At 38.6% G+C, this 27,187-nt stretch overlaps 1 protein-coding gene across 2 annotated transcripts; it reads left to right on the top strand.

The window, feature by feature from the left end:
- The first annotated feature begins 22,479 nt into the window (after window positions 1-22,479).
- CCL20 (C-C motif chemokine ligand 20) lies at window positions 22,480-25,694 on the top strand. Of its 2 annotated transcripts, none has more exons than XM_055300550.1 (4): window positions 22,480-22,613; window positions 23,714-23,825; window positions 24,540-24,617; window positions 25,243-25,694. In XM_055300550.1, the coding sequence occupies exons 1-4, from the start codon at window positions 22,532-22,534 to the stop codon at window positions 25,262-25,264; spliced, it is 294 nt and encodes a 97-aa protein (XP_055156525.1). In that variant the 5' UTR covers window positions 22,480-22,531; the 3' UTR covers window positions 25,265-25,694. The 2 variants fall into 2 exon arrangements, with proteins under 2 accessions (XP_055156525.1, XP_055156524.1); XM_055300549.1 differs by having other exon boundaries at window positions 23,711-23,825.
- The last annotated feature ends 1,493 nt before the right edge of the window (window positions 25,695-27,187 follow it).

Raw genomic sequence — 27,187 nt, 5'->3', positions numbered from 1 at the left:
ATATCTTAAAGACCATCCATGGGTCTCAGGAATCCACAAAATTGAGGTTAATAACCCTTAGGTTTAGAAGTACTGTAACAAACGTCAGTAAGTAACAAATAATTATGAAGGGAGGATAGGAGGAAAGGCTTCATGAAAAAAGAATTACCTCTAGTGATGCCATGGGAGATTGGGAAAGGATATAGGGCAACAGAGAAGAGCAAGGTCACTATGATGGAAATCAAAGCAGAATAGCTGGAGAAGTGTGGGTTTTGGAATAAAGTTGATCAGAATTGAAATTTCAATTCTACTGTGGTCCAGGTATGTGAAATTGGGCAAATGTGGCTTAGCATGATGCTTGACGGTAAGGTATGCAGTGATAATCCCCATTTTTCTCTTTCTCTGGCCAATGTGAAAGAGGCAAGTGATGGAGAAGCAGCATGGACTGTAGATCTGGACTGATCTGGGTTCAAATCCCAGCTTGAGAGGAAGTGGCAGATCTATGAAGGACATAATTCCAAATCACTATTTTTTAAAAAAATTTATTTATTTATTCATGAGAGACACAGAAAGAGAGAGAGAGAGGCAGAGACACAGGCAGAGGGAGAAGCAGGCTCCATGCTGGGAGCCCGATGTGGGACTTGATCCCGGGACTCCAGGATTACGCCCTGGGCTGAAGGCAGGCGCTAAGCCACTGAGCCACCCAGGGATCCCATATAATTCCGAATTATAAATATTAAAGAACTATTTTGGTTTTCCTCTTTCTCTAAAATTTCACACTCATAGTTGTTGCTAAAAAAAATCTCCTCTCACTTTCTTTGTATTTTCTCTCCATGATTATACTTCTTTCTCCCTTATGTCTTCTCTGAAGATCTAGCTCATATAAAATGATCTTTTTTGTTTTTGTTGGTTTGTTTGCTTGCTTTTTAAAAACAGTCTATAGGAAAGGTAGGCTGGTCCACCATCCTTTTTCTCTCCTTGGGGAGCAACAACTGGAACAATGGAGAACCAGTGTCTCCATGCTATTACTACAATACTCTAATTCTGTGATGGGTGAGAAGACTGCTTTAGGAAACTATGGTATTAATTCAGACATGGATTTCTGAGATGACAGGTCAGGGCAACTGCAGTGAGAGAAGAAAATGGGTTGGAAGCCAAGTGTGTAAAACGATTAGTGATTAATAGACACAGGAAATGAGAGTGGAGACAATTCAGTTGGTTCATTCATCTGGCACACATTCTTGAAACTCTACCAGTGTGGAAAGCAAAGTCGCATGGGAGTTCAAAGTAAAGAATTATTTCATCCAATTATGACAACTGTCCTTAAGAAGTAGCCTTTAAATTAGGTTGTGAAAGACAAATAGGATATGATCATCTACCAACAGTGATGGGCCAGTGGGGGCATAAGGAGGAAAAGGGATTACTCCAGGAATGGGAAGATATCAAGGAAAGGCCCTTGAATCGATATGTCAATTTATTGGGTGAGAGAGAAGACCAGAAGGATTTTTATGTTTCTTAAAGACTTCTTGGGACTTTGTTGTACATTTGGGGTGTGGACAGAGCTCCAGAAAGTAAGGACCCTCCCACCTTCTGAGTCTTTCCCAGCCTGTAGATCTTATGATGAATATTGTCCAGTCTAGTGGCCACCATCTTCCTAGCCAGGAGCCCCAAAGGCCTGGCTCCAGGAAGGGTGGGACAATTCCAGAAGCACCATCAGTCCTGTTCCCCCAACTCTTGGCTCTGTCTGTGCCTGAGGCTGATAAGAGGTTTTGCATTTACTTACTTTCTGAAGCAATGTCTTCCCTCCCTTTTCATGTCCAAATTCTCATTTGGAACCACACCAACTTCCCCTCTTGCATCGTGATCCTGAGAAGCTCATTTCTAATCTCTCTTTTAAGTTTGTGAGGATCATTCTCACGGCCTGGAGAAGGGGAATCAGGTAGTTTCTGTGTGGTCATGCTAAGCTGCCCTTACTCACTCCTGGGAAACTGGGTTCGGTTCAAGTTCTAAAGCATTTACTGTGACTTGCTGCTGACAGATGAAATTGTGCTCCAAAATCAAGTCTCTTCCTGGCATACAGGAAATAGTAAATAGGTCACAAGAAAGGCTAAAAGTGAAAAGATCAGCAGTCTTTTACACTGCGAGAGTTGAAGCCAGGAGGAAGCTGGTGGAGTCTTTGCCAAAGCTTCTGGCAGAATGGCACACGTGCTGGGGAAAATTCTGTCAGAGGGTGTCACGCACACTGTGGGTGGATTGCAAATGCTCTTGGAATGACAGGATAGGAGTGGAGCTGAGGCTTGCTTTTCTTTTTTATTTTCTGAGAAGCTGCACATGAGAAATTTTTACGGATGCCAGGAGGCAATTTCTTCACATCGAGGAACTCTAAAAAGTCTTTCACACCGAGTGAGAATGTTTTATTTTTTTTTAATTTTTAGCATTACCCTCTCACCCTTCCCCATTTCCATTTTCTCTCTTAGCTGAGGCAATGCTAGCATTGGCTAATGGTTCAGACAACTTTTGAGATAATCGTGAGGGAGAAAGTGAGCAACTTCATTTCTCCTATTCTATGGAAGGTCACACGTTAGATTTCCATCTCACCACCTTCTTATTCATGTCTTCACAGTTTGCCATGTTCTCGAAGGACAGGAGTTCTTGGATATCTTTGCTTCCCTGAAAGTGCTCCTCAGAGTTATAGGGCCTAAATAATCAATCTCCTTTAGTAGCATAGAATCTGAAACACTGAACTGAGAACCTCATTTTCCTCTTTCTATTTATCTTTCTTCTCCTTTACCTCTCCCTCTCCTTCTGTCTCCTCTACTCCTGGATTCAAATCTCATTTCCATCACTGACTAGTCACCAATCATCACTGGTGACTCTAGGAAAGTTACTTTGTGTTTCTTGGTTGTAGTTTCCTTATATGTTAAATGGAAATGATATTGGTTGTTATTATATATAATACAAATCTATAATAGTAGTATTTACCTTAGGAGCTTATTGCAATGATTAAGCAAATAAATACTCATAGAATATTTATGAAAGTGCCTGCCAGTAAGTTTCTATGTAAATGTACTGATTCATGTTTTGTCTAACTGAAGTATAAGCTTCTCAACTGCCAGGACTCTCTCTTTTGCATCTTTTCTTTTTTAAAATTATTTATGTATGAGAGAGAAAGAGAGAGAGAGAGAGAGAGAGAGAGAGAAGCAGGCTCGCAGGCTCCCCACGGAGGAGGGAGCCTCATACGAGACTAGGTTTCCAGGACCGAGTACAGGGTACAAAGTGCTTTCACTTGCATTGCTTCACCAGCCCCCTCAGTGATACTTATCCCATTTATCCCACTTTGTGGAGGCAGAACTGAGGTTAAAACTCAGTGGATTGGTCAGGGCCACATGGCAGGGTGTGACCCAGGTGACATGAAAACTTAGTCCTTCTCACTCTGGCCCAGTGCTGCTTCCTCCAGACAACCTGACCACATGTGTTCAACCAATACTTGTGTGTGTGAGTGTGTTTTAAAGATTTATTCATTTTAGAGAGAGAACAGGGGGAGGGGCAGAGGGAGAGGGAAGAAAGAAAATCCCAAGCTGACCCTGTGCTGAGGATGGAGCTCGACTGGCACCTCGATCCCATGACCAGAGATCATGACCCCAGCTGAAGCCAAGAGTCAGATGCTTAACCAGCTGAGCCACCCAGGCGCCCCTACTTGTGTGTGTTTATATGTGTCTCTAAAATGTTTCTGCTTTCACGTTCTATAATTTGGCTACTTTTGGCATTTGGTGCTGATTTCTTATTTATGTGTTTTGGCATGATTGAAATTCCTAAAAGATGAGGTTTTCCCATCTTTCTAATGTGTTTTATTGCTAACAATTGTATAGAGCAGGACATTCAGTCTCTTTCTCCCTTCAACTCTTCCTTCAATGAAATCTTTCATTAAAATTAGTTTTCCAGGCATTTAAACTAGTTATTTATATCCCTGTAATTATTCTCCCATTTATTGGGACATTCAACAGGGTTCAAATTCCTTGGAGTTGGAAGGAAGAAGAACATCAAGCCCGAATTCTTTTCTTAGTTGCCTTCACTCTAAAACAAAAGCTTTCTCATTTGTAATGGCCAACATGAAGGTGTGCATGCTACCAATTTACTCTAAGCTCCTCAAAGTCTGTGGTAGCATCAGATAATATATTTTTCTACTGAGGACAAAGGTGGGAGTAAATACATATATACACTTGTCAATAAGTAAAAGACTCAACATGTTTTCTAGAGTTGGCTGAGCAAAGTATACTCCTGGATACCATTATTGGGCATAGAAAGTGAGAAAGGAAAAGAGAAGCAGAGAGAGAAGGCAAAAGTACATCTTTTATTTTATATTTTAAAAGGAATGAGAATGGAAAGGGTGAGGAAAGAAGACAAGGAGACAGAAAAGAAAGAGGGAAAAGGAGAGAGAAAATAAGCTCAAATCCCTAAAGAAAGCAGGTGTGATATTAAAATAAGATAAATGGAGAGTAAGAGGGATGTGTACCTGCGATCTGTATGAAGGCCCTTCATAACCCTCCAGGGTTAATGGTGCTTTGACGTGAGTTCCCCATTCCCATTTTTATAATCATCTTTCTGCAAATGAATGTGTATCTTTATTAATTCATAACAAATAGTTTTTTGGGGGGGCAAAGTCTCCAGTGACTTTTACAGTGTGATTCACAATTTCTTAAAATCATATTGTAGTTGTTCTCAACTTTTTTTTTTAATTTTTTTTTATTTATTTATGATAGTCACACACACAGAGAGAGAGGGGCAGAGACACAGGCTGAGGGAGAAGCAGGCTCCATGCACCGGGAGCCCGATGTGGGATTCGATCCCGGGTCTCCAGGATCGCGCCCTGGGCCAAAGGCAGGCGCCAAACCGCTGCGCCACCCAGGGATCCCTATTCTCAACTTTTTATTCTCCCCGTGGTCCTGCTCATCTTTCAGCTTGGGTGAAAATAATCTGTGGCACTTGACTCATCTATGGGAGAAAGTTCTTTACTACAAAACTTTATAACATGGATGTTTAAAAAGCCTGATGGTTTTCACTTGTGAGTCACACTACCTAGGGAACACAGCAGTCCTCAGAAAGGGTAGAAACATTTCAGAGGGTGCTAAAGCTCAATAATTATGATATTGATTAGGGTATATCCTTTTAGTTGAACTTCATAATTCTTTTGGGGTTTATTTTGGAGATACTGCACTGATTGTTATTTCAAAATAGACTATATTTTGTTCTTGCCCATCTACCATCAGTCACCCAAGCCCTCTTACATACGGTGGGCTTACATAAAGTCTTAGGACAGAAGCAAATCAGTGAGCACATTCAGTAATGAGTCCAAAGCTTTGGCCTTCCTGGTTTCACTCCCTGGCCAACTACTATATCACCCCACCTAGTTCTAGTAGTAATCGAAACATCTTTGAATCAAGCTAATGATTCATGTAATCTTCCTGAACTGACATATAGACTCCAGGCAAATCAGTAGCTCATAGCTTGAGCTGGAGGGCATGATGGAGCATTCCAGTTGCTTATCTGATTCTATCTTTGGGTTCACTCCCAATGGGCACCTGTGAGCTCTGAGGAAATGTGCCATAAATGGTATGTATGTAGTTGAAGGTGACAAGATATCTTGGGATTTGTCTAACTTCTACCATGAAAGGATGGATGATTAAGATGGGGGAATATAACACAGTCAATAAATATAACAAGATTCAAAATGGATGCTTGCTTAGGGTCAAATCGTGGTGAAATTCAAGGAAATGTAGAAGTGTTTATAAGCCTACTGGTAAACTGGCTTACTATAAACTAGTTAAATTTATAAGGTTATTCAGAACTTGTATGAAAAGGGTGGTGGTGAGGGAGAAAGTGGTGGTTGCCAGGGCCTAGGGGCCAGGGGAGCTGGGGGAGATGATGGTCAAAGGGTACAAAGTTGTGGTTAGAAGATGAATCCCAGATTGTGACTATAGTCAATGATACTATATTATATACTTCAAAGTTGCCGAGAGACTAAATCTTAAATATTCTTACCACAAAAAACAATCATAAGGCTATAATACTGTAAGACTTTATAGATATCTCTTATTTACTGGAAGTAAATTTGCTAATTAATAAGATCTATACAATAATTATTTTATGACATTGAATAGTTCATCACTTACAAAAGAGAACTGAGAGAGCAGATATTTGCACATTGTTTATTTTCTGATAGAGATGCTAAGACCCAGAAAATACACTGACTTGCCCAATCACACAGCAAGTTTTTGGTATGGTTAGTTATTCTTTAGCCCCCATCAACAAAGTAATCTTTGTTTCTGAAACTGTTTTATGGACATATTTTCCTAACCTAAGAAAGTAACTTCACAACTAAATTTTGAAACAGCTACCAGCTCATGTAAACTATTTCTAGTTATCTTTCACCTATTTTATCCTGCAAATTCCAACACAAAATATATTATCAATGAACTTCTGGAATAGTTATGTCTCTTCTAAGGCCATCCATGAAGTTAAGAGGGCAGTGAAAATTTTGCAAGACTTATCGTACTATTGTCACAAAAGGCTAATACAAGGTATTTCAAAAAATAAGGCCATTCATTCTCTTCCAGTGGCAATTTTTACTAATAATATTAAAACTATGAATAAAATAGCTCTTTATGATCATATTTCTAAGTTAATTATACTAGGAAATGAGGAATTTTTATATGTGGGTTTTTGAATAGTTTATTCTTTGATTATAAAAGCAATATGTGTTCACTATAAAAATTGATAAATACAGAAAAAAAATAAGTGGAGAGAGCCTCCCACTAGTAGGGGTAGTTTATGTTTTCATTTGGTGAATTTCCTTCCAGTCTTTTTTCTTTTTTTAAATTCATAAGTATTAGTTACACAATTTCCTATAATGGATTAGCATGCTATTTACAGTTTTGTTTCCTACACTCTTTTAATTTTTATTCTGTTAGCATTCCCACCCCCCACCTGTGCATAAAATATTTCAAAATTATTTAAATGACAACATGTTCTTCAATCCTTTGGAAATCCTAAAATTAATTTAATCACTGCTCTATTCTTAGCAATTTGGCTATTTTCATTTTCTTTCCTGTCCTACGCAGTGCTGCAACCAACAGTTCTGCATGTCATTTTTGCAAACATTCACGATCGTATTCTTCGTAGATACAGATTGTCTTAAATAAATGATCAAGGTTCAGTCTTTCCTAGAATAACTCCAGAAATGTCTAACAAATGGACACTGAATCTTTCTCTGCAGGAGGGTCTGAACTTACATAATACTGAAGTATCTAAACATCATAGAACTCGAAACATGTTGACATGCTGGTCATTTAGCTGATGTCATTTTTTTAAAAAAGATTTTATTTATTTATTCATGATAGACAGAGAGAGAGAGAGGCAGAGACACAGGCAGAGGGAGAAGCAGGCTCCCTGCATCCCATGGATGTGGGACTCGATCCCGGGACTCCAGGATAATGCCCTAGGCCGAAGGCAGGCGCTAAACCGCTGAGCCACCCAGGGATCCCCAGCTGATGTTATTTATAAGGACCAAGTGAGAACTTCTGGCTCTAATAGGAAAATGTTCCGTTTGATCTATGGGTCTGTTTTTGTGCCACTACCACATTGTCTTGATGATCACAGCTTTATAGTACAACTTGAAATCCAGCAGTGTAATGTCCCTAGCTTTGGTTTTCTTTTTCAATATTTCCCTGGCTATTCCGGGTCTTTTCTGATTCCATACAAATCTTAAGATTTTTTGTTCCAACTCCCTGAAGAAAGTCCATGATATTTTGATAGGGATTGCATTGAATGTGTAAATTGCCCTGCGTAGCATAGACATTTTCACAATATTAATTCTTCCAATTCATGAGAATGGAATATTTTTCCATCTCTTTGTGTCTTCCTCAATTTCTTTCATAAGTGTTCTATAGTTTTTAGGGTATAGACCTTTTACCTCTTTGGTTAGGTTTATTCCTAGGGTCTTATGCTTTTGGGTGCAATTGTAAATGGGATCGACTGCTTAATTTCTCTTTCTTCAGTCTCATTGTTAGTGTATAGAAATGCCACTGATTTCTGGGCATTGATTTTGTATCCTGCCACACTGCCGAATTGCTGTATGAGTTCTAGCAATCTTGGGGTGGAGTCTTTTGGGTTTTCCATGTACAGTATCATGTCATCTGCGAAGAGGGAGAGTTTGACTTCTTTGCCAATTTGAATGCCTTTTATTTCTTTTTGTTGTCTGATTGCTGAGGCTACGACTTCTAGAACTATGTTGAATAGCAGTGGTGAGAGTGGACTTCCCTGTCGTGTTCCTGATCTTAGGGAAAAGGCTCTCAGTTTTTCCCCATTGAGAATGATATTTGCTGTGGGCTTTTCATAGATGGCTTTTAAGATGCTGAGGAATGTTCCTTCTATCCCTACACTTTGAAGAGTTTTGATCAGGAATGGATGCTGTATTTTGTCAAATGATTTCTCTGAATCTATTGAGAGGATCATATGGTTCTTGTTTTTTCTCTTATTGATGTGATCTATCATGTTGATTGTTTTATGACTGTTGAACCAACCTTGCATCCTGGGGATAAATCCCACTTGGTCATGGTGAATAATCTTCTTAATGTCCTGTTAGATCCTATTGGCTAGTATCTTGTTGAGAATTTTTGCATCCATGTTCATCAGGGATATTGGTCTATATTCATGGACTACTAATATTCGACAAAGCAGGAAAGAATATCTACTGGAAAAAGGACAGTCTCTTCAATAAATGGTGCTGGGAAAATTGGACATCCACATGCAGAAGAATGAAACTAGACCACTCTCTTGCACCATACACAAAGATAAACTCAAAATGGATGAAAGATCTTAATGTGAGACAAGATTCCATCAAAATGCTAGAGGAGAACACAGGCAACACCCTTTTTGAACTTGGCCACAGTAACTTCTTGCAAGGTACATCTATGAAGGCAAGGTAAACAAAAGCAAAAATGAACTATCAGGACTTCGTCAAGATAAAAAGCTTCTGCACAGCAAAAGAAACAGTCAACAAAGCCAAAAGACAACCTACAGAATGGGAGAAGATATTTGCAAATGACATATCAGATAAAGGGCTAGTATCCAAGATCTACAAAGAACTTATTAAACTCAACATCCAAGAAGCAAACAATCCAATCATGAACAGAAATTTCACCAAAGAAGACATAGACATGGCCAACAAGCACATGAGAGAATGCTCCGCATCACTTGCCATCAGGGAAATACGAATCTAAACCAAAATGAGATACCACCTCACACCAGTGAGAATGGGGAAAATTAACAAGACAGGAAATGACAAATGTTGGAGAGGATGTGGAGAAAGGGGAACCCTCTTGCACTCTTGGTGGGAATGTGAACTGGTGCAGCCACTCTGGAAAACTGTGTGGAGGTTCTTCTAAGTTAAAACTAGAGCTACCCTACGACCCAGCAATTGCACTACTGGGTGTTTATCCCAAAGATACAGATGCAGTGAAAGGCCGAGACACCTGCACCCCAATGTTTATAGCAGCAATGTTCACAATAGCCAAACTGTGGGAGGAGCCTTGGTGTTCACGGAAAGATGAATGGATAAAGAAGATGTGGTCTATATACACAATGGAATATTACTCAGCCATTAGAAGTGACAAATATCCACCATTTGCTTCGATGTGGTTGGAACTGGAGGGTATTATGAGTGAAGTAAGTCAATCAGAGAAGGACAATCATTATATGGTTTCACTCATATGGGGAATATAAGAAATAGTGAAAGAGATTATAGGAGAAAGAAGGGAAAATGAATGGGGAAAAATTAGAGAGGGTGACAAAACATGAGAGACTCCTAACTCTGGGAAATGAACAAGGGGTAGTGAACGGGAGGTGAGTGAGGGTTGGGGTGACTGGGTGACGGGCACTGAGGGGGGAACTTGGCGGGATGAGAACTGGGTGTTATGCTATATGTTGGCAAATTGAACTCCAATAAAAATATATATAATAAAATGAATAAATAAATAAAAACAAAAGGAAAATGTGTCCTCTGAAGGAACATGTGGCCCCGGTCCCCATCCATTTCCTGACTAAGCAGCATTCCTTAGCAAATTATTCTCTGCCTACTCAGATTATTATAGCTGGCTCCTTCATGTCAGCTTTGAGAAAGCATGCAGGGGAATTTTCAAGTTTACAATAGGGAGCAACCAAGATTTCATCATCAGAGCAATAACTCAGTTAGATATTTAAAACCTCTAATCAGTTAAGTAAATACACTCAGTACCCAGAGGTTCCTTTGGAAAGTACGGGATTGATAGGGACTGCCCTCTTCCTTTTCATTGGCTCTCTTCTGGTTCTTCGATGTCCTGGCAAAATATTTACTTTAAGGTTTCAGGGCATGGCATATACATTTCACAGCATATTCTTTTTGTGCCAGAAAAAAAAAAGTCCCCACAGTTAATGAGGCAGAGGCTGGGACATATTACTGTAGCTGATAGCATTCAGGCATTTGCCACATTTAGATGTATATTTAATGGAGAATTAGATCTTGTTGTTTCCACAATTTAGAATGGATGGGTCCAACCACTTAGATTTCTTGTAGGTTGCTTTGCAATCTCAGAACCGTTAAGTATACACATGTTTCTTGACCCTAAAATTCCATTTCTTGGGCTTATTCTAAGAAAGTGATTAAGAATATGTACAAAGATTCATCCATAGAACAGTCTTCATAGTACTGTTTACAACAACCAAAAAGTCAGAAACAACCTAGGGGATTAAATCACAGATAACCATGAAATGAGTTATCTATATACCATACTACTATTTAAGATGATGGTACATAGAGTACATTTTTTGATACGAATATTTGACTATCTCTGTATTCTTAAAAGAATAGGCTTTTAAACACATGTATGCTATGCTCCAACTTAGGTTAAATATATGAGTAGACATAAGTCTAGAAGGTTATACAAAATTTTTTTTATACTTAATTCTCTAGGATAGTGAGTTTCTTTTTTTATTATTATTTATTTATGATAGTCATACAGAGAGAGAGAGAGGCAGAGACACAGGCAGAGGGAGAAGCAGGCCCCATGCACCGGGAGCCCGACGTGGGATTCGATCCCGGGTCTCCAGGATCGCGCCCTGGGCCAAAGGCAGGCGCCAAACCGCTGCGCCACCCAGGGATCCTGGATAGTGAGTTTCTAATTAATCTTTGTGTTTCTCTTTTGACTTCTTTAATATCTTTTTTCTTTCAATAGAGTATGCATTATGGTAATATTTTTAATTTTTAAAAATGATTTTATTTATTTATTTTAGAGAGAGAAAGAGAGAGAGAGAGAGAATGCAAGCAGGGTGTGGGGAGGGGCAGAGGCAGAAGGAGAAGCAGACTCCCTGCTGAGCAGGGAGCCCACCTCGGGGCTCGATCCCAGTACCCTGGGATCAGGACCCAAGCAGAAGGCAGATACTTAACTGACTGAGCCACCCAGGGGCCCCAGTGGTGCTATTTTTTAAAAAGTGCCCGAAAATGTTTAAAGCTCTGCTCTTTTTATATTATGCCTTATAGATTTTTTTCAACTTTCAAGAAAAGGCACTTGAAGATTTATATATTCAGCTTGGCATATACACTTGGTCTTTGTGATAAAATCTTTTTGCAAGGAAAAGACTAAATGTTCATCTTATTAAAACCACTCAAACAAGTCAGGAGCCACTATGACTCCGGGCACCACAAGAACGGTCCTTATGCCACATCCCTGAGGCTCACAGCAGCTATTTCTACTACATCGTGATACCTCAGTGTCCTGCACTCAGCCTCAGAATCCTTCTCATACATCTTATAAAGGGCTAACTTCTGTTTGTCACATAGGAACTATCATACTAAAATCAATCATAAAACTTGTTGAGTAGTATTTATCGCATTTTCCATTGAATAGTGTAATAAGAAAACTCTACTAAGCCAAGCACAGCATTTCAACAGGGAAAAGTCCTTCAAGGAAAATATAATCAATGCTTTGGAATGTTTAAGAAGTAAAACTTCACATTAACCTGATGAAATTTAAGTTAACATACGTGTTGCAAATATAGAAAATCAAGAATATTTCTTGTAGCACAACTTGTCATTGGTGCCCATATTTTAAGTGTACACCTAGAAAATTTAAATGTCTTCTCATTGTTACACACATATAAACACACACCCAGCATCAATACTGGAAATTTGGGCGGGTCATATGGCATTTATCTTGTTTCTTTTTTTAAAAAAAATTTTTTTTATTTATTTATGATAGTCACAGAGAGAGAGAGAGAGAGAGAGAGAGAGAGAGGCAGAGAGAGAAGCAGGCTCCATGCATCGGGAGCCCGACGTGGGATTCGATCCCGGGTCGCCAGGATCGCGCCCTGGGCCAAAGGCAGGCGCCAAACCGTTGCGCCACCCAGGGATCCCATTTATCTTGTTTCTTATGGGAATTTTAATCTCATGATGTTTTGCTTTTAACCCTTCTTCAACCTGGATTCCAAGGCACAGATCTTGGTGGAGCAAGGTAGGTAAATACACTAACCACTCTCCTTAGATATGCTCAATAAATCTTTGTTGAATGAATGAATGGATTTCTCTACTTCCTCTTCAGTGCACAAGAGGGTCCTTGTAAATGAGGCATCCTTTCTGGATCTTTCCTTTGAGTGATATAGTAGATCACATTCTCTGTCCCTTCCTTCTTATTTTGGCCTTTGTATATGTGTGTGCATGCATCTGTGTGTGTGTATATCTGTACGTATGTATTTGTGTGTGTGTGTGTATATATATATATATATTTTTTTTTAAATTCAAGACTAAGTAGAGATGATTTTCTACAGCAGGAAAGAAATGACGACAGCAGTCCCATAAGACAGAGTTCTATGAGAATTCTATGGGAAAGATTCATTCCATCCCATGGCAGCACAGTGGAGAAACTAATTTTTTGGATGAATACAAAGAACATTTCCATTTCCCGGTGTCAGTAACAAGCACAAATGGTCCCCTTCTGGGCCCTCCAAAAACTTTGGGATATTTGGTCTGTGTTATGTTCTCCTAATATCTGCTATTGAGTGAAAGGGAAGTGTGACTTCCTAGTCTGTTGAGAAGAATTTATTGAAGAATGTCCATGGAGTGATGAAACCTCATCATAATGTTACCCTGGGACCCTTTATTGGGGAGCAAATCCTCATTATGAGGCATCATTGCTGCAAAGAAGGAGCCCTGTTGTGTCTCTAGAGATATTCTGCTAAATGGAACCCCACAACATGCCAACGTCAAAAGTACCACAGGTTCTGTAGTCTAAGATGATAACACAATGGGGACTTTGGTGGTAAGAGAAAATGGGATTTTCAGCAACGTTTTCATTAAATGTCAGCAGTCAGACAAAAAAAAGGAACACATTTAACAAAATCATTCAAGAGCTGCACTCAAAATTGTGGACCCCAAGGTGGAAAAACCAGCTTATTTGGGGTATGTCTGGAGGAGACAGAAAGCAGACTGGTATTGGAATGGAAGTGATTACAGATCCAACTGTCGCTGTTTCCGGATGAGCCCACCACTGGCTTGGATGCCAGACCATCAGATGCAGCTTTTTTTCTCCTGGAGAAGATGTCAAGGCAGGGAAGGAATGTCATCTTCTCCTTTGACCAGCCTCATTACTCCATCTTTGTACTATTTGATTGGCTGGCTTTGGGAAAGGTGATGTTCTATGGCCCTGCATGGGAGCCTTTGTCTTGGTTTGCATCTGCTGGTTACATGTATGAGTCCTAGAACAACCCTGTTGATTTCTTCCCACATGTGATTACTGGGGGCTCCTCTGTTGTGACTACACAGAAACTGAATATCTAGGAAGCTGGAGGCAATTGAAGAGCTTCTCAGTCAGGATAAACAATACAGAGAGGGATGAGCTGATGTTTATGTTAATTCCTCTTTCTACAGAGAAACTAAATCTCAACTGGATGGACTCTCAGTAGGCTAAAAAAGGAGTATACTGTTTGCACACACATAACATACACCACTTTCTTTGGTCATTGACTCAAGGGGGTGTCCAAATGTTCCCTCAAAAATTTACATGGTGACCCTCAAGGCTGCCCTCTTGAAATAATAGTGCCACTTATCATATGACTATTTAGAGGTTCTTTACTTGGGTTTAAACAACCCTGCAGGAATTCAGAAGAGAACTGGCTTCCTGGTCTAACTGACCTGCAACCAATGCTTTAGCGATCTCTCAGTGGTATCACTTTTGGCCCTTGAAAAGAAACAATTTATGCATGAGTCTCTTGGTGGCTATTATAGAATAACATCATATATTTTTAGAAAACCGGTATCTAATCTATCCTCTGTAAGACTTTGATAAAATATTATATTTGATGAGTGTATCCTATTTAATGTTGGGACTGAAGCTGAGAGTAGAAGCCCTTCTTTATCTTTATGTTTTGCCTCATGATGTTTGCACTGACCCCAAGCACTTTGTCTCTGGCTATCTCTACAGGTCAAAGTGACATTCCTTGGCTACACTTTTCTTGACTATCCCTTTGGTGGTAATGATGATCTTCTGAGGCCTTTTTGTGAATCTCAGAACCATTAGGCCTTGGTTTTCCTGAATCCAGTAAATAAGTATTTCTAGAATGACTACACATCTTTGCAGCGTAATGAATTTATAAGCCAAAGCTTTTATCTCAGGATGAAAGAAAACAGAGCTATGGATATGCAGTATGTTTAGGAGAAGACTTTTACAAAACGAGGCTGTGTTCCTGGGGACTATGGAGGAATCATCTGACTTTAGCACGGATGATAGTTCTTCACAATTACCTACCCAAAATTTCTGTTTCTAAAAAAGCTTTACTAAACCAATGGTAGCAGGTATCTCTGGACCCTATATCACATCCTTTCAGCCACTGTTGATTTCAGCCTCAGCAGTGGTGGAATGAGGTGAGATCACATCACACTGACAATAACTTACCTTAAACTCTGCTTGTCTTTCTGCTCTAGGAAGTTCTCAGGGCTGAGGGAGAATGCTAGTCCCATCTTTCCCCTATCAAGGAAAGCTTAAATATATCGGGGGATTAATACTCCTGGGGACAGTCCTCAACTAACAAGGGATGTGAGCCAGCTGACAGATCCTCTGTCCGCCATCTTTCAGGGGGATAATTCCAAGGCATCTGTTTGTTTTTCAGGGGTTCTAGTAGAAACAATTCTCCAGTGCCCGGAGAATGACCCTGAAAGCTTTTTCCTCCCTCCACCTTCCTGCTTCACTCTTGTTTCTTGGACTTATCACTCAAATAAATGATCTGCACCTGAGGTTTTGTTTTCAGGGAATCCAAACTAAGGTGCCAAGAAACAAGATATTTGGTTCATTTTAAGTACCCATTGTGGGAATTCTTATTGTTGCTATCCTCCGTGGAAGTTGTGGTTTATTATTCTTATTTTTAGTGATCTCTATAGTACCTTAGTATTTGGTCTGTATGCTTAAGCCTGTATGGAAACTACAACTTGTATTACTATCTGAAAGAAATGAAAATGAAAGATAATAATATGTAATACCATCCATCTGATAATCAGATAATAAATCTTTGAAGGAAAAATGAGGAACAATTCACTGACTTAGAGAGAAGGTGTAATTTCTGGATCCAGCTCTGGTTCTTCTGGTTCCACACTGATGAAGTCAAATGTCTCTCTGGCTTTGGTGTCCTCATCTTTAAAATTGGATGTTGAACTAGAAGGTCTCTGTGCTTCTCCAGTTTAGAAGTTCTATAATTTGTACAATTCAAACATCATGGTAAGATTCATTTTTGTCACTGGAGCTCAGCTGTGTGACAGGCCCCACTGTATGGAAACCAGAGAGCTCAGGGGTGGTGGTCTTTTGTGCACCCCTCCTTGTTGGAAGCAAACCTCATGCTTCTTTGCTTGCACAGCACATTCTCTACTAAAAATATCTGGCACCTAGTAGGTGCTCAATAAATGCTGTTTTAAAAAGAACTCCTACTATCTTCTAAAAAAGTTTTCATGGAACCCTATTATAAAGGAACCAGTTTTTATGGGCACCGCATTAATCAGGATGACATGTCTTATGTTCATCTGTCATAAAAATGGAGGGGGATTTAAGTAACTTTTAAATGATCACATTTTGTGAACAATTTCTATGAGAATGTTTTATGTAATATGAACATGACACTTACACCATATTGCCTCGTTTTATAGTTACTTGTGTTGTGTTTAATCCTGTTATTGTAAGCTAGTCATGTTCTAGCCATCTGTATATACCACTTAGTACTTGCCACGTAAGACTCTTGTCAATTTTGGCAGTGGGTAAGGAAGAAGAGAAAGACACCAAGACTCTACTACATATAGGAATTAGGACTTAGGAATATGTCTGAGATATTTGGAAAGAATAGCCAGAAAGTACATTCCAGTGTGATAAATAGCTTTCTAATAAATTAGGTTCGAAATAATTTTATGTTAAATTTCTCATTAACATGTTCATTGACCAAAAAAAAAAAACCCTCAGTTGAAGGTCACATTAAAAAAATTTTTAAGTGACCCATCTATCAAAGTAAGCATTGGGAAATGCAATTTCAATCAATGTAAAAAAGTACCCAAATAACCTGTTCAAAAAGCCAGTGTAATTCAGAGGTGAGAGAGAGGGAAGAGAAAAGGAGAGACAACAAGAATAGAGGAAGAAGTAAAAATGTAGACAGACTGCAGGCAGTCATAAAGAAGGAGTGAGGATCTGTGGACTGGTGCGGGTGTTAGACCTAGGTAGGTGGAGAATTTTTTATTGTTGTTATGAGCCTTGTTAAGATACAATCCATATACCATAAAATTCACTCTTTCCAAGTGCACAATTTGTGTCTCAGTATGCTCATAGTGTTATGCAACCCTCACTACCACCTATTTTTAGATTATGAAAGAAACCACATACCCCTTAGCAATCTGTCTCCATCCCCTCCCTTTCCCCTGACACTCCACCCTACCCCAGACAATCACTATTCTACTTCCTGACTCTATAGACTTACCACTTTTGAACATTTCATACAAATGAAATACACGGCCTTTTATGCTCAGTTTTTTTTCACTTAGTACAGTGTTTTTAAGACTTATTCGTCTTATTGTATCCATCAGTACTTCATTTTTATTGCTAAATAGTATTCCGTGGTACACATTTACCATATTTTATTTACCTTTTCATCAGTTGATGACACTTGGATTGTTTCCACTTTTTTGGTCATTATGAATAACGCTGCCATGAACACTCATGTACAAGTTTTCGTGTGGGCATGTGTTATCACTGATCTTGGGTGTATACCTAGGAGTAGAATTGCAGAATCATATGGTAATTCTATGATTAACCGTTTGAGGCACTGTTAAACTATTTTTCAAAGTTTGGAGTAAATCATGAGGATTTACTCCTGAGTTTTCTTCTAAGAATTTCATAATTTTAGCACCTATATTTAGGTCTATGATCCATTTTGTGTTAATTTTTGTGCATGTTGTGAGGTAAGGGGTGAACATCATTCTTCAACATGTGGATATCCAGTTGTCCCAGCACCATTTGCTGTTGTTTTTTAAAAATATTTTATTTAAATTCAGTTTGCCAACATATAGTATATAACAACCAGTGCTCATCCCATCAAGTGCCCTCCTTAGTGCCCATCACCAAGCTTACCCCATCCCCCAACGACCTCCCTTCTGCAACCCTTTGTTTGTTTCCCAGAGTTAGGAGTCTCTCATGGTTTGTCTTCCTCTCTAATTTTTCCCCACTCAGTCCCTCTCTTTTCCCTTATAGCCCCTTTCACTATTTCTTATATTCCACATGTGTGTAAAACAATATGATGATTGTCTTTCCCCAACTGACTTCTTTCACTCAGAATAATACCCTCCAGTTCCATCCACATCGATGTAAATGGTGGGTATTCATCCTTTCTGGTGGCTGAGTACTATTCCATTGTGTATATAGATCATATCTTCTTTATCCATTCATCTCTCAAAGGACATCATGGCTCCTTCCACAGTTTGGCCACTGCGGATATTGCTGCTATGAATATTGGGGTGCAGCTGTCCCATCATTTCACTACATCTGTATCTTTAGGGTAAATACCCAATAGTACTATTACTGGTGATAGGGTAGCTCTATTTTTAACTTCTTGAGGAAACTCTACACTGTTTTTAGAGTAGCTGCACCAGCTTGCATTCCCACAAACATTGCAAGAGGGTTCCCCTTTCTCCACATCCTTGTCAATACTTGTTGTTTCCTGTCTTGTTAATTTTAGCCATTCTCACTGGTGTGAGACGGTATCTCATTGTGGTTTTGATTTATATTTCCCTGATGACAAGTGATGCGTAGCATTTTCTCATAGGCTTGTTGGCCATGCATAGGTCTCCTTTGGAGAAATGTCTGTTCATGTCTTCTGCCCATTTCATGACTGGATTGTTTATTTCTTGGGTTGAGTTTGATAAGTTCTCTATAGATTTTTTTTTGTATTTTTTATTGGAGTTCGATTTGCCAACATATAGCGTAAGACCCAGTGTTCATCCCATCATGTGCCCACCTCAGTGCCCATGACCCAATCACCCCATCCCCTCACCCACCTCTCCTTCCACTGCACCTTGTTCGTTTCCCAGAGTTAGGAGTCCCTTATGTTTTGTCACCCTCTCTGATTTTTCCCACTCATTTTCTCTCTTTTCCCCTATGATCCCTTTCACTATTTTTTTATAATATTCCCCGTATGAAGGAAACCATGTGATGATTGTTAAAAGACCTTTTTTCTTCCATTTAAGGATCTTGGCACCATTAAAGAAAAATAAGTTGACTAAACAAGGGTGTTTATATCTGGACTCTAATTCTTTTCCATTGATCTACATGTGTACACTTATGCCAGTACCACATGTCTTAATTACTGTAGTTTTACAGTAAGTTTTGGAATCAAGAACTGTAAGTCCTCTGACTTTATTCTTCCTTTTCTGTGTTGGGTTTGTTCTGGGCATTTGGGATCTCTAGTAATTCCATATGAATTTGGGTATTGGCTTTTCTATTTCTGCAGATAAGCCAGCTTGGATTTTGATACGAATTGTGTTGAATTTGCAGATTGGGGGCGGGGGGGGGGTAGTGCCATGTTAACAATGTCATCTTTCCAGTTTATAACCTGGGAAGCCTTTCCATTTATTTAGAAGTCTTGGTACATCTGGGTGGCTCAGGGGTTGAGAGGATCTACCTTCGGCTCAAGTCGTGATCCTGGTGTCCTGGGATCAAGTCCCACATTGGGCTCCCCTCAGGGAACTTGCTTCTCCCTCTGCCTATGTCTCTGCCTCTCTCCGTACGTCTCTTAATGAATAAATTTTTAAAAATCTAAAAAAGTCTTCTTTAATAATATTTTGTAGTTTTAGTTATATTTTCCACATCTTTTGTTAAATTTATGCCTAGATATTTTATTCTTTTTAAATTCAAATTAAAAAAGAATTAATTTATTCTTTTTAAATTATTTTTTAATTACAAAAGTGACTGTTTTTAAATTTTATTTTCAGGTGAACATTATTATCAATGAACATTGAGAGTGTCTAGAAATACAATTGATTTTTGTATATTGATCTCAGATCTTGCAACCTTGATGAACCTACTAGTTCCAATAGTTATTTTTTAGTGGATTCTTCAGGATTTTCTATATATAAGATCATGTCATCTGCAAATAAAATTGCTACTACTTCCTTCCCAGTCTGGGTGCCTTCTCCTTCTCTTGTCTAGTTGTCCTGGCTGGAATCTCCAGTACAATTTTGAATAGAACTGGTGAGAATGGACATCCTTGTCTTGGGCTTGATCTCAGGAGGAAATCATTCAGTCGTTCAACAGTAAGTATAAGATTAGCTGTGGAATTGTTCATAGATAACCTTTATCAGGTTGAGGAAGTTCTATGCTCTTCCTAGTTTGTTGAGTGTTTTTATTATAATAGAGTGTTGGGTTTTGTCAAATACATTTCATACTTTTTTAAAAATTCAGTTAATATTATGTATTACATTTCCTAGGATAAGTCTGACTTGCTTGTGTGATCCTTTTTATATGTTTCTGGATACAGTTTACTAATGTTTTGCTGAGTATTTTTGTGTGTGTCTATAATGACAAGGAATACTGGCTGGTAGTTTTACTTTCTTGTGATGTTGTTATCTTACTTTGGTATCAGTGTGATGCTGTCCTTGTAGAATGAGCTAGACATTGTTCCTTCTTCCTTTACTTACTGGTAAAGCCTGTGAAGGAATTGGTTTTAATTTTTCTTTGAATGTTTGGTAGAATTTACTAGTGAAGTTGTATGGGTCTGGGCTTTTTCTTTATGGAAATATTTTTAGTTACGGATGTGATATCTTTATTTGTTATGGAGCTTTTTAAACTCTAGTGTTTACGTGAGTTAGTTTCAGGAATTTGTATCTTTCTACTAATTTGTCCCTTTCATCTCTACTATCTAACTTGTTGCGATACAATTGTTCATAGTCCTTTTTATTTCTTACAATTGGTAGTGATGACATTTCTTTCATTCCCGAGTTTAGCAATTTGAGTTCTCTCACTCCCTGCACCCCCACACCTGCTTTGTCTTGTTTAGTCTAGTTCATGCTTGTTAATATTGTTGACCTCTTCAAAGAACCAACTTTTAGTTCCACTGATTTCCTCTGTTGTTTTGCTATTTCTTATTTCATGTATCCTTGCTGTAAGTTTCCCTCTGAGCAGTACTTTCACTGTTCCACGTGAATTTTGGTATGCTGTGTTTTTGTTTTCATTCATTTCAAAGTATTTTTTACTTTCTTTATTATTTCTTCTCTGACACATTGACTATATAGGAAGGTGTCATTTAACATCCACATCTGATGATAAATTTCCCAAAGTTCCTTCTGTTATTGATTCTAATTTAATTCCATTGTGATTTGAAAGCATGCTTTGTATGATTTCAATCCTTTTAAACTTATTAAGACTTGCTCTATGACCTAGCATAGGATTTATCTTGGAGAATGTTCTATGTGCACTTGAGAAGGATGTCTACTCTGTTGTAGGGTGTTCTACAGATGTCTGTTGGGTCTAGTTGGTTTACAGTGTTGTTTGTGGATTTTCTGTCTGGTTTTCCTATTCATTATTGAAAAATAGTATTGAAATATTTGACTTTTACTGTTGAACTTTTATTCCTCCTTTTGAGTCTGTCAGGTTAGATTCATGTATTTTTGGGTGCTGTTATTAGGTGTATATATAGTCATAATTCTTGTACCTTCCCAATGGATTGATCCTTTATTATTATGGAACTCCTTCTTTACCTATAGTAACACATTTTTTAAAAATCTATTTTTCCAGATATAGACATAGAAACTCCAGTTTTCTTTTGTTTATTGTTTATATGGTATATCTTTTTTGATCCATTTACTTTCAATATATTTGTGTGTAGTGGAGAGTTTTTGTTTAATGATTTCAGTGTTTTTTAAATAATCATGAAATACAAGTCATTTTTTCTCTTGATATACAATTCTAGGAATTTTAAAGTATATGTATATATGTGTAACCCATGCCTGTGATGGGATAAAAAAATCTCTTACCTCCAAAAACTCTTCCTACAAACCTAATCCTTAGCATACACTAATATTCATTCTCCTTTGTGGAGAGTTCTCATTACACCACCATAGGTTATGGAGTCATAGTACATTATGATCATTATTATCATTATTTGACATTGATTTTGTTGATTGTCTCTTTTTCTTCAACCCTTCTGAGGCTTTGTATTAAGTTATGTAACTACCTCAGCATGCAGAGTTAAGGGCATGTAGGGATTATTTTCTGGGCTGCAATACTGATTAGAGTCATGCAAATGTAGAAGATTCTTAGAATTGACATGATGAAGCTGAGGATTGAGTCTTATTTGAGGCTGGTATTTTCCACCAAAATTAGGAACACTGCTATAGCATTGCCGTATTACCTAATCTGAATGGTAGCCTAGAAATTCCAGGTCTTGGTGACAGCTGAGCACCAACTATGCAATTATAAATGCATCCCCAGGTATGCCTAGCATTCCACCTCATCCTCCTGCTCCCAATTGACTCTGGAAAGCAAATAGAATGTAACAATAGAGTCCTGTAATGTTTCTGTGTAGGGCTGACCTTTGTATCCCTGTTAATCCTTGTCCTCTCTTTTCAGAAACAAAAGATTAAGATAAAACTACATGAAAACCAATTCTGAGCCACAGGGCAGTGCTGCTTTTCCCTCTTCCCTCTTTGAAAACCCAAAGGATTTAGCAGGCTTTTCCCCTTCTCAAACACCACCCCCTCACCCTGACCTTCACAGCTTCCCAACATTAGGGAAAGGCAGGAAGTTTTCCCTGTGGTTTTTCTTTGTGACGACATGATGGGGCAGGTTGATCAATGGGGGAAAACCCATGTTAGAACACGCCTTCTGTGTACATTCCCAATATTTGCTATAAGTAGGGCCATCCCAGACCCAGGCTGCTATCAGAACCTAGCAGCACTCTCAGGGCACTGGGTACCCAGCACTGAACAGATCTATTCTTTGAGCTGAAAATGATGTGTAGTAGCAAGAATTTGCTCCTGGCTGCTTTGATGATGTCAGTGCTGCTACTCCACCTCTGCAGCAAGTCAGAAGGTAAGTATCATTCTTTCTGCTAACACAGGTGGAAGAACTGTTTTCATTCTCCTCTAAGCCTTGAGCTTACGTGGGTGTCCCCAAGGAATGGGAGGGTGCTAGAAAGTCTTTGGAAGTGATGGGAGTTGTCAGCTCATTGGTGAGTAAGGAGGGAACGGTTATTGCTGGTGATTAGGCTTTTTCTCTGCTGTCAATCCCAGCAGATATTTGGTGCAGGCTGGACTCTTAGAGACCCTCAAGGTCCAAAACAAGGCCTAAGTGCTATTTCTGGAAGTGATGTAAGTTGTGTAATGTGAATGAGGTCATTCTGAAATGCGGGAAGCAGTCCCACTTTTCCAAAATTTTCACTTTCCACCTAAATAGTTTTAGTAGAGTTCAAAACTCATCCTTTAGGGGCAGATTATAGAATCTGACTTCTCCATCCTTACATGGTTTTGGGCTATTTTTGGCCAACTTAGAGATAGTATTTATCCCTTACCTTGCAGTAGGTTATAATTTAACCTGGGGTAGTGTCTGCATATTGTTTTTTTGACTATGCGAGTACATCCCTTTTAGCGACAGGTGCATTCCTGAAAATGCACGTATTGAATTTTTATGGACAAAATAAAATATTTCGACCAATACAGTTGCAAAGTGCTTTTGCAGCTCCTATGAAGTGCATTTTCCTTTGTAACTTCTTATCATTCCCCTCCTCTCAATGCTTGGTAGCCAAGTAATAGGCTGAAATCTCCATATTCATTCATTTTCTGAATTTGTAATATTATAATTATTTCTCCAAGTGGAAGATACTCCTATTCTTGAGTGGTTATAATGATCTTAATTAAAACACTATCAGTTTGTGTTTCTCACTAAAGATATTCCTTTTGTTAGAAGTCATAGGCTTCTAAACTATATTATTGAACCCAAATCGCCCATCACATAAGCCTTTTTTTTTTTTAAAGAGCTGTAAACTACATTAAATCAGGCCTCAAAGACATTGGAACTGTTTCTCTAAGTAGTTTCTTTACCATATACAATCACAACTTCAATTAGTTCCATAATACCTATTACAGGATACATTCATTCATGTGGACTCAATCCTTTTAATTTCTTTTCAGCAGCAAGCAACTTTGATTGCTGTCTTCGATATACAGAACATATCGTTCCTGCCGGATCTATCATGGGCTTCACACAACAGCTGGCCAATGAAGCTTGTGACATCAATGCCGTTATGTAAGTTATTAATTGACTGTCATTCAATTGTGTTAGGAATATGTGAGAATTTCAAGTATAAAAATTTTTACCTTTTTGGAGTTTCAGAAATAATTGATGTGGCAAAGATATGCTTGTTTTGGTAGTACATAGGTATTTCAAAGTTTAGATAGGACTAGAATAAGGTAAAAGCTTAGTTCTTAAAAAAAACAGAGTTGAGGGCAAAATCACTTTTTAAGATATACTTATTAGCTACTAACATGCCATCTCGGGAAAATACGAGAGACAAATTTTGAAAGGAGCATCTTCTACCAGAGAATGGTTGGGGCTGTATGTAAAAACTCAGAGTTATTATACTTTCAAATGTACTATTCTTGGTTCATATAGGATGTTATACTTTGAAATGATATCGGTCATTGGTTGGATATACACATATTTTGTGTAACCACCAGCAACAAAATTAAATTACAGTTCTGAGACTTATTTTCCAGTCATTGCACATCTATTTATACAGAGAATGTAAGAGAGAATCCTTTCATTTCTTGCAGCAAGCTTTATCAGAAACAATTTTTTTTTTGGTGTGATGTTTCACCTCTGAAATAAAATTCTTAGTGGGTAGAGCAGTCCATTGGAATACAACATTTCCATTGCATACTCTATGAAATAGCCATTCAAAACTCTTTAAGCACGAATCACATTTTCTGAGTTTGTTTGTTTGTTTGTTTGTTTGTTTAGCTTTTACACAAAGAAAAAAAAGGCTGTGTGTGCAGATCCAAAGAAGAAATGGGTGAAACGGACTGTGCGTCTCCTCAGGTATGGGACATTTGCCATTGACTCCTCTTCAAATGTCTGGGGCAAGGGCCATGCTGGATCACAGGCTCGCTGGGACCCTTATGCCTAAGCACTATAGAATTGTATTTATTTTATTGTTTTTAAGGATTGGTTGATTTATTTATTTGAGAGAGAGAATCTCAAGCAGACCCCCTGCTGAGTGTGGAGGCTGATGCGGGGCTTGATCTCACAACCCTGAGATCATGACCTGAGCCAAAATCATGAGTCAGACATTTAACTGACTGAGCCATCCAGGCACCCCAGTACTGTAGAATTTTAAGGGGGGAAATTTGAGTCAAACCACATCAATGATAATAGAGAATAAAATTTTATCAATATGAAAAGAAGTCACCTAACACAAAGGTGCAGCAGGCACTGAACTTAAAGATATGTGTTTGGTCCTGTTTCTGTCATCAGCTAGCTGAGTTACATTGGGCAAGGCCTTTCCTCTCTGAACCTCGATTATCTCCTCTGGACTCTGAGCTGCTGGCATCCTGAGATGAGATGAGGGAGTGAGGGGCAACCTTCAGGCACAAAAGCCATTCCTCCCAGCTGGTTGCCCTGTTTTTGCTTATTTTTTCCTTCTTTTTTTTTTTTTTCTCTACAGCCATAGAGTCAAGAAGTTGTAAAAAGCTGATGCTCTCTGGAATGGAATTGGACAGAACCCATGAACAAAAAGAATCTAGCTGGAGTTGGTGGTTGAGAGTTTAGCACATACTTGATTTGTGCTTCAGGGGACTTGTCCAATTAATGAAGTTGATACATATTGCATCATAGTTTGCTTTGTTAAGCATCACATTAGAGTCAAACTCTATTTTATGTTATTTATATATATATATATGTTTTTTGTGTTTCTTCTATTTAATACTAACTTCCTATAAGCTATTCATGTTTAGTATGATGTATAATGTTGTGTTCAGAGGAATGAGGTTATATGGACTTTTTGTAAGCAGCGAGCTATTTGTCCAAAACAATTTAACATTCTTCTTCTATATCCTTTGTTTCCTACACTGTTGTAATTATCCTGTAAAAGAGAAAAATGATGGCAAGAGTAAATATTGAAAATAAAATAAAATAAAAATTGCTTGTTGATCAAGTTATATAGCACTTATTAAGATATATATTTAAAAGATTTTTTAAATATTTAAAGGTATTGTAAATATAAAACTTGGAGGGGAAATCATATTTCCCCATTCACCTCTGCCTGGCTGTTCCCCTTATCTCTGTTTCCTATGGTCCTGGATTTCATTCTATATGAATTATAATGGAAAGGGTTTTTGTTTTGTTTTTTAAGTCAAAGTCATACAAAACAAAAATTAGAAAATCCATAGCTCCATTAGAGATCCATAGCTCAGTGTTTATTTATGTAAAAATAGAGCTACCCTATGACCCAGCAATTGCACTGCTGGGGATTTACCCCAAAGATACAGATGCAGTGAAACGCCGGGACACCTGCACCCCAATGTTTCTAGCAGCAATGTCCATAATAGCCAAACTGTGGAAGGAGCCTTGGTGTCCATCGAAAGATGAATGGATAAAGAAGATGTGGTTTATGTATCCAATAGAATATTCCTCAGCCATTAGAAAGGACAAATACCCACCATTTGCTTCAATGTGGATGGAACTGGAGGGTATTATGCTGAGTGAAGTAAGTCAATCGGAGAAGGACAGTGTATGTTCTCATTCATTTGGAGAATATAAATAATAGTGAAAGGGAATGTAAGGGAAGGGAGAAGAAATGTGTGGGAAATATCAGAAAGGGAGACAGAACTCAGACTCCTAACTCTGGGAAACGAACTAGGGGTGGTGGAAGGGGAGGAGGGAGGGGGGTGGGGGTGACTGGGTGACAGGCACTGAGGGGGGCACTTGATGGGATGCGCACTGGGTGTTATTCAGTATGTTGGCAAATTGAACACCAATAAAAAATAAATTTATTATTAAAAAACATGAAAAAAATAAAAAAAACTTTTCAAAATAAAGTGTACCCATATACTTTGTGACTACATGACATAATAACCACTTAGAAAATACCTTGAGAAATCCCTTTGTCCCTCACTGTCACCAGCGAGGGACCCAGGAATGAGCATCTCGGCAAAGAAACATTTCTCTATTTCAAAAGTCCTTCTCATCATCTTTAAGCAGTTTCCAAAAGGAAAGTGACCAAGCAGAGGGTTCTAGAAACTGCTTGCCTCACTAAGCAGAGGAGAGACTTGAGGTGTGTGAAACCTAGCAAGAATCCAGAAATAAGATGAAAGTTTCCTGAACCAGAGGAGTTTCTATCACAGTGTTTACATAGCAAAGTCCATGCCTTGATACAGCACCTGGGACAATCTGCTTCAGATTCAAAGGCCACGAAAGATCTCTGGAGGCAGGCATACCGATGATAGGATACAAAACTCAGACACAAACGCATAAAACAAGGCATTGGTGGCTCATGGGCGTAGAGCCAAGAGCTGTCAATGACCCAAATAGCCTGAAAGTCATCTCTATGCCCAGAAAAAATAACACTAAGTCATCAGGGAAAGTATGCTTAATATCCTGTTTGTTTATTT

This window comes from Nyctereutes procyonoides, unplaced genomic scaffold (genome assembly GCF_905146905.1).
Source record: "Nyctereutes procyonoides isolate TBG_1078 unplaced genomic scaffold, NYPRO_anot_genome, whole genome shotgun sequence".
Lineage (NCBI taxonomy): Eukaryota > Metazoa > Chordata > Mammalia > Carnivora > Canidae > Nyctereutes > Nyctereutes procyonoides.
The sequence above is the reverse complement of the archived record's forward strand: the minus strand, read 5'-3'. Positions and strand labels throughout refer to the sequence as shown.

Bases quoted from the DNA above. Each gene is read 5' to 3' on its own strand.
- CCL20 (XM_055300549.1), top strand. From the start codon at position 22,532: ATGATGTGTAGTAGCAAGAATTTGCTCCTGGCTGCTTTGATGATGTCA. The intron at 22,614-23,710 runs GTAAGTATCATT...ATTTCTTTTCAG, and splicing joins CCTCTGCAGCAAGTCAGAAG to CAGCAAGCAACTTTGATTGC. The intron at 23,826-24,539 runs GTAAGTTATTAA...TTGTTTGTTTAG, and splicing joins TGTGACATCAATGCCGTTAT to CTTTTACACAAAGAAAAAAA.